The sequence below is a fragment of the Periplaneta americana genome, chromosome 3 (assembly GCF_040183065.1).
Source record: "Periplaneta americana isolate PAMFEO1 chromosome 3, P.americana_PAMFEO1_priV1, whole genome shotgun sequence".
NCBI classification, from domain to species: Eukaryota; Metazoa; Arthropoda; class Insecta; order Blattodea; family Blattidae; genus Periplaneta; species Periplaneta americana.
The window spans coordinates 37,011,606-37,027,386 of record NC_091119.1 but is presented as its reverse complement, the minus strand read 5'-3'; the positions used below and the strand labels follow the sequence as shown (position 1 = coordinate 37,027,386).

The 15,781-nt window shown below is 35.2% G+C and overlaps 1 protein-coding gene across 2 annotated transcripts in view; it reads left to right on the top strand.

Annotated features, from left to right (window-relative positions):
- Window positions 1-15,781, top strand: part of LOC138695929 (glutamate receptor ionotropic, delta-1-like) — a 64,314-nt gene that overhangs the window by 36,253 nt on the left and 12,280 nt on the right. For both annotated transcript variants that reach the window (XM_069820318.1, XM_069820319.1), the window contains exons 5-6: window positions 8,688-8,920; window positions 11,408-11,625. In XM_069820318.1, the coding sequence (XP_069676419.1) occupies window positions 8,688-8,920; window positions 11,408-11,625 (451 nt within the window). The remainder of the gene's footprint in view (window positions 1-8,687; window positions 8,921-11,407; window positions 11,626-15,781) is intronic.

Genomic DNA, 15,781 nt, shown 5'->3' with positions numbered 1-15,781 from the left:
TCCATATTTTACTTTAGAGTTTACATATTAATAGCCACAAATAAATTAATTACTGAATTGATAACTCCTTACAAATAACTCACAAACAGCTGCGTTTTGATAACAGCTGACGATAGAGGTCACTGCGTATGCACGCTTTGTAGAATCAGTAATTATATGTTTACTATTATTACACGACACAGAGTAAACACAGCAATCATATAATTTAAGAGGAAAACTGTAGTTTTTACTTATATCACAGTCTAGTATATACAGTCACGAAGCTTGAGTTGTGAGGGTGCTAGGAACAATAAACTGTGCCGGTATTATTTCGCATTGTCTGTAATGAGGCGATATTAGCGATCCTAGTGGTTAGCAATTACCTATGGATGCATTTTTACTATGTATTGAGCTTCGTGACTGTATATACTAGACTGTGCTTATATGCAACTGGTCCGAAAGAACAATCTCTGAGGTCCGAATTCCAATCGAGATCCAAGAATTGATGACCTCTTTTCTAAATCGATTAACCCATTGCAGTACAAATTAATTTTTTATGTGTTTCATATCATGGATCATAACAAAGCTTCGATCAATTTTTTTTTTTTAACATTTTAACTCTGCACACATTTCAAAACAGAGATGGCACCTCTGTGTATACTCAAGAGGTGGTTCCTTGGTGGAATATCAGTGCCATAAAATTTAGAAAGAAAGGAAATGGTGGTTCTTCTGAACAACCACTATGCTGCAAAGGGTTAAAATAATTTCAGGCTACCTTAAGTAGCTTTCAATATTCCAGAGCATTCGTTTAGTTAATAATTTTATTACTTACTTACAAATGGCTTTTAAGGAACCCGAAGGTTCATTGCCGCCCTCACATAAGCCCGCCATTGGTCCCTATCCTGTGCAAGATTAATCCAGTCTCTATCATCATAACCCACCTCCCTCAAATCCATTTTAATATTATCCTCCCATCTATGTCTCGGCCTCCCTAAAGGTCTTTTTCCCTCCGGTCTCCCAACTAACACTCTATATGCATTTCTGGATTCGCCCATACGTGCTACATGCCCTGCCCATCGCAAACGTCTGGATTTAATGTTCCTAATTATGTCAGGTGAAGAATACAATGCGTGCAGTTCTGTGTTGTGTAACTTTCTCCATTCTCCTGTAACTTCATCCCGCTTAGCCCCAAATATTTTCCTAAGCACCTTATTCTCAAACACCCTTAACCTATGTTCCTCTCTCAGAGTGAGAGTCCAAGTTTCACAACCATACAGAAGAACCGGTAATATAACTGTTTTATAAATTCTAACTTTCAGATTTTTGGACAGCAGACTGGATGATAAGAGCTTCTCAACCGAATAATAAGACGCATTTCCCATATTTATTCTGCGTTTAATTTCCTCCCGAGTGTCATTTATATTTGTTACTGTTGCTCCAAGATATTTGAATTTTTCCACCTCTTCGAAGGATAAATCTCCAATTTTTATATTTCCATTTCGTATAATATTCTGGTCACGAGACATAATAATATACTTTGTCTTTTCGGGATAATAATTTTATTATGAAAATTAATTTCTATAAGAAGGAAAATTTTATAATTATTTAGTCGTGTATTTTACTCAACCCTTTCACAATTAATTTCCATTACGATGTTCCAAAGTACTTAGGAAAATGTATATTGTTGCTTGAAATAAGAGTAAATAAAATCATTAGTAACATAAACACATACTCACATTTCGAAATGTTTCCTATTAATTTAAATTCAAAATTCTATTACTAAAGAATACAGGGTGTTTCAAAAGTGATGGTCAAATATTTAGAATGATAAAAAGAAAGAGAAACAAAAAAGTTCCAGTAAACATGGGTCCGGAAATTAATCGTTTACGAGATAATGCCACTTTTTTGGTGGTTGCGGCCGCCAGTGAACCGAGAGCTTGAATTCTGTAAGGCGGCAACATCCATGCTTCGTATTCTCCCCATTCCATATCCTTCTAATGTGAAGCGATATCTAAACAGACTATATGGTGAACGGTGGATAGGTAGAGGAGGACTGTACCTAGATCACCGGATTTAAATCATTTGGATTTTTCTGTATGGAGTTATGCAAAAAGCCTAGTTTACACAACAGACATCACCACAGCTGAAGAATTTCAGCATCGGATTGTAGATGCCTTCCAGCCAATGAAGAATGACCCAGAATTGCTCGAACGCATTCTTGGGTCTTTGTGGAAAAGACTAGACAGATCCATTCCAGTGCATGGTCAACATTTTGAACACCTGCTGTAAAATACTTCAGTTAACTTGTTCATACTTTACTGTACCTTGTTTATCCACATACTTCACTGTTGTTCAAACAAAACGTTTTTAAATAATTGCTTAAATGGCGATCTTACTCGTGTTAATTGTGTAAGCATGTGCGGCTTACAGCTGTTTCGGTGCTTCTTCACACCATCCTCAGAGCCTCCGAAACAGCTGTAAGCCGCACATGCTTATACAATTAACACTTGTAAGATCGCCATTTAATCAATTATTTATATTCGAGTGTTAAAAGTAGTGTACAAAAGATTCAACATGGAAAAAGTTTTTTTTTTGAGTATGTTTAATCAAATTTCTATGGTGTTGAAGCCAAAATTATGAATTTTACTCTCTGTTTTTGTTGGAATTAGTACTTAGTATTCAGCGGGCCCAAAACGAGCACAAAATGACATTACCTCGTAAACGATTAATTTGCGGATCCACGTTTACTGGAAGTTTTTTTTTTTTTTTTTTTGCATCTTTTCGTTTTTAATTTTCATCCCTAAACTTTTTATCATCACTTTTGAAACACCCTCTATATATTTAGATTTTTGTAGAGAACAGTTGTGGATCGTAGTTAAAGGCCGACTTGGAGCCGTGAAATTCATACATCCGCGTCCCTAAGCATTGCCAGGAATTGATCTTTGTAGATTCTCTGAAATTATGAGTGAAATAACCGATTTTGGGACAGGTTTCTCCCGAATACTTAGGTTAGCGCAGCATGCTCAACTTATCATTTCCTTATTATTAATTAAATATGTTTACACCGATCCTAAATAATCTATGTACAGGAGTGGCCAAAAAAACCGGACCGACCCTTGTAGCTGATTCAAAAGAATCCTGTGCTGTGCATTGTGTCAAACTGTGGTAATTTCAATATGGATAGTGAAGCCAGAAGTATGTACTGCTATTTAATGTAAAAATACGCACTTATCTTTTGCCGAATGGAGGTAGAAATGTAATATTGATGCAAGATGAAAATAAAACTCTGAAAGTTTTTTCGTCTGTAAGTTTGATACACTGAAGGAAAAACATAATAATAATAATAATAATAATAATAATAATAATAATAATAATAATAATAATAATAATAATAATAATAATAATAATGATTTATTTAACCTGGCAGTAACAAATATAAATGATACTCGGGAGGAAATTAAACGCAGAATAGATATGGGAAATGCCTGTTATTATTCGGTTGAGAAGCTTTTGTCATCTAGCCTGCTGTCAAAAAATCTGAAAGCCGGAATTTATAAAACAGTTATATTACCGATTGTTCTTTATGGTTGTGAAACTTGGACTCTCACTTTGAGAGAGGAACAGAGATTGAGGGTTTTTGGGAATAAGGTTCTTAGGAAAATATTTGGGGCTAAGAGGGATGAAGTTACAGGAGAATGGAGAAGGTTATACAACGCAGAGCTGCACGCATTGCATCCTTCACCTGACATAATTAGGAACTTTAAATCCAGACGTTTGAGATGAGCAGGGCAATAATAATAATAATAATAATAATAATAATAATAATAATAATAATAATAATAATAATAATAATGATTTATTTAACCTGGCAGAGTTAAGGCCATACGGCCTTCTCTAACACTCAACCAGGAGTAAAACTGCGTTACAAAACACACTACAAATTTACAAAGTACACTACAATTTTACACACAAAACTGAATAATATAATAATAATAATAAAATGTAAATAACAAGTAAGTAGAAATCAGACATAATATATAACATACAGAAAAAGGAGAAAGCATAATAAAATGTGAACAACAGGTCAAAATACATGAGACATACAAAGTATAAAAAATAAGACAATTATTGATAATAATAATAATAATAATAATAATAATAATAATAATAATAGACTAATAAAAAGAATAATGATGATGATAAAAAATAAGACTAGTAATAATAATAATAATAATAATAATAATAATAATAATAATAATAATAAAATGGAGTACAAAGCATACAATGAATACAATATTTTTAAGTACACACAGTAAGGAAAATTATGATTACATATAGCTCAACTTATCACATTATAGATATACCATTATCGGAAAATATGAAAACAAAAATATAAAATAAGTTAAATATGACTAGAACAGAAAAAAATGTGAATACGTGGTAACATGCAATACAACACTTGTCATAATAGTAAGTTAGTTTGGCAACCCATCATAAGATAATTTTCTAACTTGGATTTGAAAGATTTCAATGTTCGGCAGCCCTTCGGCAAAAGACTGTAAGAATCGAACAAATGCAACAAATTTCATTGTTACAATTAATTATACAAGATGGATGTATTTTGTGACTAGCAAAATTTGAATCTATGACTCTGAAATCAGCTACAAGAGTCGGTCCGGTTTTTTTGTAGTTTCAAAATGACGTTAAATTCAGCATTCCCTGGCTTTAGAATGCAAAGCACCGTGTCTTATTTTGGATACGATCACACAACCGTGGATTAAACTTGGAATGGAAGCTGTGCATTAATCGTTGTGCAATACGCCGCTTCCTACATGCCTATGAATTAGTTATAAGGTAGACAGAATGCAAATAATGTTTAGAAACTCCCATGACGTATATGGTTTCCAAGGCATGCGGAAAATACATTTCTGTCAAGAAACGCCACGTGACAAATACAATAGAAGAAGTCTGCAGTTTTTATCTCTTCTACGAATTTAAGAACTTAAAAAAACTGAAAGAACGTCAGGTAACAATAAACAGACGACACAATGACTTCACTAAAATAACATCAGATCTATGATAGTAAACCTAAAATGAGGGAAAAGGGTATTTGGAAGAAATCAGCAAAAATGATTTTTAACTAACGGAACAATTACGGTTCTGTATAATAGTCTACGTAAACTCCAGCAGAACTGGGTTTGGTTCCTAAGTACAAAAATTAAGATTTATTTTCCTCCCATACACTCTACGACTCTTGTGGTTTACTAGTGTTGGATGAACAATTTGCATAGGAAACCCCGTAACTCCAAGTGTAAATAATAATAATAATAATAATAATAATAATAATAATAATAATAATAATAATAATAATAATAATAATAATCTTATCTATCTTTCTTTCTTTCTTACTCTGCTTAAACTTCCCTTTTTCCGACTTACATACCATTGCGGGTAGGGGAGGGAGATCTTTAGATCGTACACTAGACATCTTAAAAATGCGGGCCTTGCCGGTCATGGGATTGACATGACGCAGAACCACCACAAAGACATCACAGGACAAGTACAAGACCACGGTCAAACATCAATCAGTGCACGAAAGATGAATTTCTTCCATTGCCCACGCCGGGAATCGAACCTCGGACCACTTGCTTGGGAAGTGCGCACGCTATTCACAGAGTTACAACGGAAATAATGATAATAATAATAATAATAATAATAATAGTAATAATAATAATAATTTATTTTATCCATTATTAATGTTAATGTACTATTTAACATCGGTTAGCTAATAGTAGTTTAGTACAAGGACTATTATAATATTACAACAATGTTCCTGATAATGTTGATAATAATAATAGGCCTAATGACAATTTATTTTAACCATTATTAATATTAATGTACTATTTAACAGCGGTTAGTTAATAATAGTTTAGCGCAAGAATTATCATATTACAACAATGTTGGTGATAATGTTGATAATAATGATGATGATGATAATAATAATAATAATAACAATAATAATATTAATCATCATCATAATTTATTTTATTCATTATTAACGTTAATGTACTATTTAACAGCGGTTAGCTAATAATAGTTTAGTACAAGAATTATCATAATATCACAACAATGTTGGTGATATGTTGATAATAATGATAATAATATTAATCATCATTATCATAATCTATTTTATCCATTATTCATGTTAATGTACTATTTAACAGCGGTTAGCTAATAATAGTTCAGTATAAGGATTATCATACTATTACAAGAATGTTGGTGATAATGTTAATAATAATAATAATAATAATAATAATAATAATAATAATAATAATAATATATTTTATCCATTATTAATGTTAATGTACTATTTAACAGGGGTTAACTAATAATAGTTTAGAACAAGGATTATCATAACATTACAACAATGTTGGTGATAATGTTGATAATAATAATAATCATAATAATTATTATTTTATCCATTATTAATGTTAATGTAGGCCTACTATTTAACAGTGGTTAGTTAATAATAGTTTAGTGCAAGGATTATCATAACATTACAATAATGTTGGTGATAATGTTGATAGTAATAATAATCATAATAATTATTATTTTATCCATTATTAATGTTAATGTAGGCCTACTATTTAACAGTGGTTAGTTAATAATAGTTTAGTGCAAGGATTATCATAACATTACAACAATGTTGGTGATAATGTTGATAATAATAATGATGATGATGATGATAATAATAATATTAATCATGATAATAATTTATTTTATTCATTATTAATGTTAATGTACTATTTAACAGCGAATAGTTAATAATAGTTTAGTGCAAGGATTATCATATTACAACAATGTTGGTGATAATGTTGATGATAATAATGATGATGATAATAATAATATTAATCATCATCATAATTTATTTTATTCATTATTAATGTTAATGTACTATTTAACAGCTGTTAGCTAATAATAGTTTAGTACAAGGATTATCATAATATTACAACAATGTTGGTGACAATGTTCATAATAATAATAATAATAATAATAATAATAATAATAATAACAATAATAATAATACATTTTATCCATTATTAATGTTAATATATTATGTAACAGCGGTTAGCTAATAGTAGTTTAGCACAAGGACTATCATAATATTACAACAATATTGGTGATAATGTTAGCTCTACTTAAGCTGTATATGGACAACCTTAGCACAACTACTTCTCTTTCGGTGTGTTCTAGTAGAGGAAGTGAAGTGAAGTAACTCCGTACGGGATTGAATATGCAACGCTGCAGTAAACTAAGGAATTTCTATGAGCATATATCTTCCATTATAAGAGTTAAATCTCCTGGTCCAGAGACTATTTCATTACAGACTTGGGGAAGAAAAATCTTGAACAGCCGGAAACGCGATTGGGGTGGGGGGGGGAGGAACCAGCTATAAATCTGAAGCGTAACAGGCTTAAACTCTTGAAATGAGGTCGAAGACTGCAAATCAGGCCTATTGGTGAACGACGATGTCCATTCATCCGAATTCATTAATAGTTTGTAATTAAAAAAAATCAATTAAATTCTACCTCCAGTTCTGAATCTATACGAAAAGTTAATGTCGTGGCATGTCTTTCGAACACACGAGCAATACGTTTTTCTACATCCAATGTGTGCAGTGTTTTAAAACTTTACAACCACTGACACAGGATTCCCGCCACGAGTGAAGCAAGCGGTATGCTCAAGGCGGAGCTTGACAGGCCGCTGGCTGATAATCGGAGTAGCCAAGAATGATATTTCCCGCTCCGTTTAACTTATCACGTCGTAGCATCTATGATATTCAAACAATCGCGCTGCAATTTTTTGTATTGATAGGTCAATGTCTAAGGGAAGCATAGACAACAATTCGAAGTCAGAATATTGTTTTTAAAAGTGAGAAAAAAAAAATACTAACTTTGAAGTTATCTGGTCACAGAAAAAAATTTTCGGTAAGCGGTAAACTTTTTTGTTTTTCACGTTAGATGGGGGGTCAAAGCGAGAAAAAATGTTGAGTAAGAATGGAAATTCGTTTTAAAAGTTACCGCTCCTCAAAATCTTTACTGGTTACCGAGTTACGGCAAATTAACGTCAAAACTAAATCACACGCGCGTAGTTTAAAATAGAATACAAATTTGTGTAAATTAAAAAGCACGAATTACACAAATAATTGATAAAAGTCGTCTGTACTAATTACACAAGTCATCATTGACACCTGGTCCACAGATCACCTCTGCAATGCCTCTCTGCTCCACGCCGAGACTTGCGCTGCAAGCTTGAAAGAATGACTGAAACCATTCTTGGAGCTTACAGCGTGCTGGAAAGCTAGCAGTAAAGCGACCTCCATGAGTCAACGTGTGCGGTGTCATATAATTCTAGCGATTCATTTCCCCCTCTACCGCTACCAGCTACTCTACCAGCTAGTCTACCATCGTCAACGTGTTCGTACCCTAAGAGGCCTAATCCACAACTGCTGCTGCTGCTGCTGCTGCTGATGATGATGATGATGATGATGATGATGATGATGATGATGATGATGATGATGATGCCTTTTTCTCTCAGAGTGCCTGTACTTCATACAACGTCATTATTGTTCGGTTATTTCACAAGTCATGGGGAGTAGCCTTTATGATTGAAGGGACTCAGTCGAGTTGGGGTCTTCATTGCCTCAGGTACGAGCTGTACGTGAGAGCCCCCGAAGGCCAGGCGTCCGCACAGTCCCACTTCACGGTCTGGGGCCCCAACGTGTGGATGGCCACCCTGGCCACAACGGCCCTCCTCACCGTGGCTGTGAGGCTCATGTGCAAGTGCGGCGCCTTCGAGGAGGACGGCGGGACGCGCCGGCGACAGAGAGTGACTCTCAGCCTCTGCTTTCTGTCGGTGCTCGGCAGCTTAGGGTCCGAAGGTAAAGTGGCTTACTAAGCTAACATATTTACTCGAAAATAAAACCCTCATTTTTTTACCAGATTTTTGTCTTTAAATTTGGGTATGTGTTATATTCGTATTGGATTGGATCTTAAAATCGAGTATATAGAAACATGAAAATGCAATTTGAGGATTTAGATTGTAACTAAGTTAAGATTATTGTATTGTACTAACACTGACTAAATCTAAAGATATTTAGATATTTAAACTTACACAAGAGGGTGGAGTGAATCTACATATGAATTTTTTTTTATCTTTTTTCTAAATGTAGTAGTTGAAAAAATCTGTCTTTTCACTTTATAATATCAAACCACAACTTTTCCCTGGTATTGCAAATAGATTACGTACGTGAATGTGTTAGGAGAAAATCCACAAACGATTAGGGAAAACGCGAAATTCTACTTGAAGCAAGTAAAGAGATAGGGTTGGAAGTAAAGCCCGAAAAGACTAAGTATATGATTACGTCGCGTGATCAGAATATTGTACGAAATGGAACTATAAAAGTTGGAGATTTATCTTTCGAAGAGGTGGAAAAATTCAAATATATGTGAGCAACAGTAACAAATACAAATGATGCTCGGGAGGAAATTAAATGCAGAATAGATATGGGAAATGCCTGTTATTATTCGGTTGAGAAGCTTTTTTCATCTAGCCTGCTGTCAAAAAATCTGAAAGCCGGAATTTATAAAACAGTTATATTACCGGTTGTTCTTTATGGTTGTGAAACTTGGACTCTCACTTTGAGAGAGGAACAGAGATTGAGGGTTTTTGGGAATAAGGTTCTTAGGAAAATATTTGGGGCTAAGAGGGATGAAGTTACAGGAGAATGGAGAAGGTTATACAACGCAGAGCTGCACGCATTGCATCCTTCACCTGACATAATAGGAACTTTAAATCCAGACGTTTGAGATGAGCAGGGCATGTAGAGCGTATGGGCGAATCCAGAAATGCATATAGAGTGTTAATTGGGAGGCCAGGGGGGAAAAAACCTTTGGGGAGGCCGAGACGTAGATGGGAGGATAATATTAAAATGGATTTGAGGGAGGTGGGATATGATGGTAGAGACTGGATTAATCTTGCTCAGGATAGGGACCAATGGCGGGCTTATGTGAGGGCGGCAATGAACCTCTGGGTTCCTTAAGAGCCAGTAAGTAAATAAGTAAGTAAGTAAGTAAGTATTGCAAATTGATTCCATAAACTTCATATTTTCACTCCACCCTATTACACAACTAGATATGCAACGGTTATTTAACCCGGGAGAAGGCGCATAGCAGGTAAAAGATCACACTTCGTTTTAAATCTACTAAATATGAAGAAAATACTCTAGTGCAGTGGTTCCCAAACTTTTTGTAGGCGCAAACCACTTTTTGACAAGAATTTCTTCTGCGACCTCTCCCCCCTCACTACCGTATCGGTACTTAACCCCATTCGAAAAACACTAATTCTTGTAAAATCATGCCGGTCTGAAGTTGCGCTCGGGCACAGGTTCGATCCCCGCTTAGGCTGATTACCTGGTTGGGTTTTTTCCGAGGTTTTCCCCAACCGTAAGGTGAATGCCAGGTAATCTATGGCGAATCTTCGGTCTCATCTCGTCAAATACCATCTCGCTATCATCAATCAATAACCTCGTAGTTGAGACAGCGTCGTTAAATAACCAACTAAAAAACACACACAAAGTAAGACGGCTTTCGTGGGGCAACATGTTCTTTTTTACTTGTTTATTTAACGACGCTATATCAACTACGAGATTATTTAGAGTCGATGGGATTGGTGATAGCGAGATGGTATTTGGCGAGATGAGGCCGAGGATTCGCCATAGATTACTTGATATTTCCCTTACGGTTGGGGAAAACCTCGGAAAAAATCCAACCAGGTAGGATCAGGCCAAGCGGGAATCGAAGGCAACATGTTGAAAAGAGTTTTACAGTTAAGAGCAGAGCTTTTATTGTGCCGATGCAGGCAAGACGAAAAATCGAAATATGCAAAACTATTTACCAATTCTCTTTTGTTTCATAGATTGCACTTCCTTGCTGATATTTTGGAACACTTAAACATTTTTAAAGAATAGTTTTCGAGGCCACGATATTAATTAACATAGGCTAGACCTAGTAAGAGGCAGAAATTAAATGAACTTGACTGGTTCATGGAATAATGTGAGAGTGCTTTCGCAGAAGTGCCCTAAATCAGACTACATTCGTAGCTAACGGTTACTATAGTTTTTTAAAATAATGATACAATTTCCCAGACGCAATTAATGCTACGAATCCCTGGACATGACGATTGAGTTGTGAAGTGCAGTGTAACGAAATTGTAAGTTCGCAGAGTTAATTTTGGCATCAAAAACTAATGCTATTTATAAAACATGTATCTCTACGGTGAAAATGTAGTGCTATATTTAAACCATAGGGTTAAATGTAAAATGTATGTAACTGTCGGAGTCAAGCGATGTTTTTTGACTGGGGTCTAGGTTTCCAGCTGAGGCCCAGTTCGGTCTCTGGTCGCGTGCTGATGGTGACGACGCTGCTCTTCGGGCTCCTGCTCTACAATTCTTACTCCGCGGTTCTGGTAGCTAGCCTCGCCGTCACCAACCCTACTCTCCCCTTCAACGACCTGGATGACGTTGCTAAGAAGGGAACCCACGCGCTCTGCGTCAGGAATCTCAGCTATGCGTATATGAGGCTCAAGGTATGACAGCGCAGCCTAACAACGACGACGATGGTGATGACGATGATAGTAGTAGTAGTAGTAGTAGTAGTAGTAGTAGTAGTAGTAGTAGTAGTAGTAGTAGTAGTATACTAGAGTCTGTGTGATGTATCTTGTCTCACTGTGAAAAGAGAGAGAAAGGAGATATGTCTTACTTCATCTGTATTGTTATGGCGATGGGGGAATGGAGCGATGCCGTCCATCCATCCAGTGGCGGAAGGGACTAGTTGATACATTCTGTAGCGCAAAATAAAATTACAAAATATCTCGTTTTGTACTGTGTAGTTCCGTCACTGAGCTTGTCTTTCAAGAAATTAAATTCCGGTAGCCTGCACAATAACAAGGTTTTGAAAGGAATACTGAAAATTTATAACCCTCCGATAATCTCCACCCTCACTTGAAGGGACTTGGTTTTATTGCTACTGAGACAAGATAAACCTTACCTGGTATAAAAGCCAGGTTATGAACCGACTAAACCGGAAGCAACATTCTGTTGCTCTCTTTCTGAGCTCTATTGCCACATAGTGGCGCGAGATTCAAAGAATGTTCAGCGTTTGTCACCGATATGTTTAAAATAACTACTGTATATAGTTCTCGATAACACTGTCAACAATATTAGTAATTAAAATTACTGTTTTTAAGAAAGCACGAGTTAATGACGCTGGTACGAAATGCGACTCGTAATGCACGTGGTACTCCAAAGGAACTGGGAAGTTTGGCTACACTGTCTCCGTGATTCCGTTGCCAGATTTTCGTTAGCAGACGACATTTTCACGTGAGGTCCAATGAAAAGCTCCGTTCTCCTTCCCCCCTCCACCCCGCCATACTCAACGTGTCATCGCTGCACAGGCTACCCCTCTAACCCGCACTTTCCTCTTGCCCTGCCAACTACTTCCTGTTTAGTCGGTTCATAACCTGGCTTTTAGTATAGTAGTATTAATAATAATAATAATAATAATAATAATAATAATAATAATAATAACAATAATAATAATAATAATAATAATAGTAAATAACACACACAGAAACTCATTATAATGGCAGACAAAATGAAATATGCTTAAGGAAAACACTCTACTGCCGTCATACACATGATTCCAATCGGTGACTTGTTTGGTGCATCAGTTTTAGGCTGCAGTCACATTGGAAGTACGCTTGTGCAAGTAAAACGGAAGCGCCAGCATGACTAGCGTGCCTGAAGAAACAAAATTATACCAGGAGACGAATTCTATAGGAACTCCGAAACACACAATTTTCGGAATTACAGAGATATCTATCAGAGCAATAGCAAAATGAAAACTATAAGGTGAACCAGGAATGAAAAACCTGAACCCTCAAAGTATTATTTTCTTGTTAGTTGTTTCTATTTATTTTTCCAATTCTACGTTTATAAACATTTTTGACTTAATGTGTTTTGATTGTAAGCCGAAGCGTACTTACAAATCTGCATGAATGTATAATTCATGAGTTATTAGAAATGGAAATGAGATTATGTTATTGTATCACATCCACACTCTTTTAAAGCTGCAGTTTGCCATTTGATTTATTCGTTAACATTATATCTAAGGACTGATTTACTGTGGTAAGATTTAGGCGACTTTCCCTATATTTCAAAAATAGCATGTGGATGTGAACACGTGCCAATTGTATTAATTTTTAAAATAGTGGGAATAACTGGATAACATCATCTATATGAATTTAATATATTTATAAAATATTGCGTTATCATACATTATTAGGAAAAAGAATGATTAATGTCATACGGCGAATCGTGTGATACTATAACAGACTTATTGAAGAAAGAGAAATGCTTCTTTCTCATTTCGGACGGGCTAAGTACATTGCCTTATGGTTACTATTCACAACCGTTACAGAGAAAACCTTCACAATAAACCCACTCATTTCATTGCCGCCAATTGCTTGTGAGATATTCGTACGTACAGTGGCTCTCATAATTGATCGTACAGTTACATTTTTTATATAAATCAAATTATATATTGTGTTTAGCATTATAATTTACACACAAAAGAAATATAATTATAACGTCTATTATCATTTCTCCAACTAAACATAATTTGTACGTAATTTGTCTACAATGTTCATGAAATAAAATAAAATTTAACAAAATACATCTTAATTCAACATCACATAATTGATGGTACACAGGGGAAAAAACAAAACAAAAAAAACATAACATTATTTACAAGAACAATAAACTCAATACTTTGTAGACAGTCCCTTGGCTTTAATAACTTCTCTCAGTCGTTTTGGCTTGTACTAATTTGTTTGTGATGAAACTAGAAATATTTGTCTATTCTTAAATTAATGCAGCGTTAAGCTGACGTTTACTTGTCACATGAAGTTTTTGTGCCCTTTTTTCCAATTCCCACCACAAATTCTCAATCGGATTGGGATCTGGGGATTGAGGTGGTGTATTCAAGCGTTTTGGGGTATTATATAGCAGCCACAACTTAACATTGAGGGCCGTATGTTTTGGGTCGATGTCATGCTGGAATTGATAATACGACCCCAAGCCCATTTTCTCCGCACTTTGTTGAAGATTTTGCTTCAAAATGTTAAGGTAGCCATACTGGTTCAGTGTGGTCTCTATGAAAGCTAGGTTCCCTACTCCATTAGCAGATATATAGCCCCAAACCATAGAAGAACCATCACCATGTCTTACAGTTGGGCAGAGATTTTCCTTTTTAAACACTGTATTAACTCTGCGCCGCACGAAATTTCGTCTATCCGAACCAAAAATGTTGCATTTACTTTCATCACTAAAGATGACTGATTTCCAGAACTCATTATAATTTACATAGCTTTTTGCAAAATCCAATCTCTTACGTCGATTTACTTCCGTGATCCATGGCTTTTTCCTTGCTATTCTGCCGTGATAACCCGCTCTTCTCAAAGTGCGACGAATCGTTTCAGCAGATACAGGTTGGCTAAGCCGTGGGTTACGTCTAACTGTGGAAACTATCTGGCGTTCATCTCGTTCGTTAAGTTTTTTTTTTCTACCTCTGCCTCTCTCATTTTGTATTTTTCCGTTATATATGTATTTGTTTACTATCCCTTGAATTGTAGAATGTGTTCTTTCAAAAATTGAACCTATTTCTCTACGTGATTTCCCTTTTAAAGTAAAATTAATAATTGATTTGCGCTCCTCCAAGGAAGTTTCTTTCCTCTTGCCCATTTCAACTAGCGCAGCCGCGGCGAAAATGCGACTCACGAGCACATTGTGGCTCGCAGTGCATTTCCCTTGCTTCCTACCTACAACCCCCACCCTCTCACTCACTGGAGTCAAACTCCGTTCCATGTATATTTGTCTCTGACCTGCGAGTGGCGTATCGTCGCAATGTCTCTTTCGAATACATGTACCTCTACAAAAACGAAAGTTTCAAGTAGGATGGGAGGACGCATTTTTTGCTGACAATATGATGAGAATATTAAATGTATGATTTGTTCACAAGTATTACTAGGAAAACGGTGGTATAACATAAAACGGCATTATAGGTTACTACATGTTACTGATGAAACATTAAAAGGTTAGGTGTTGTCATTATTATTATTATTATTATTATTATTATTATTATTATTATTATTATTATTATCATCATCATCATCATCATCATCGTTGTACGTCGATCCTTTTTCAGCAGATGTACGAATAATGCGGTTAGATCTTCAATTTAAACTCACATATTTACAATGTGATGTTAAACGAAAGCTAGATATAAGGACTTGACAAATGTTGAACTTTTCAAATCTTTGGCAAAAAATAAATATTTGAAGCTTCGTTCTTTCGCTTGCTCTGTTGAAGCCATGTTCGCTGTAACTTACGTTTGTGAAAAATTATTTTCAACAATGAAAATAGTAAAAATCAAATTTAGATCACGACTGACAGACAAATACCTTCGTGATCAACTACGACTGGCAGTAAATGACATAATTCCTGATTTTGAAACTCTGCCGCAGAGACATTCTGAAGACAATTAATTTCAGGTTGTGATAATGTGTCCTATGTTCTTTTTGTTCATTTCTTTCTTCGTTACACGTACTAAACATTAGTTTGTAGCCTTGTACTGTATATAATTTTATTTAAGAGCTTGACGTAAGGAAAATGAAAAACTGTTAA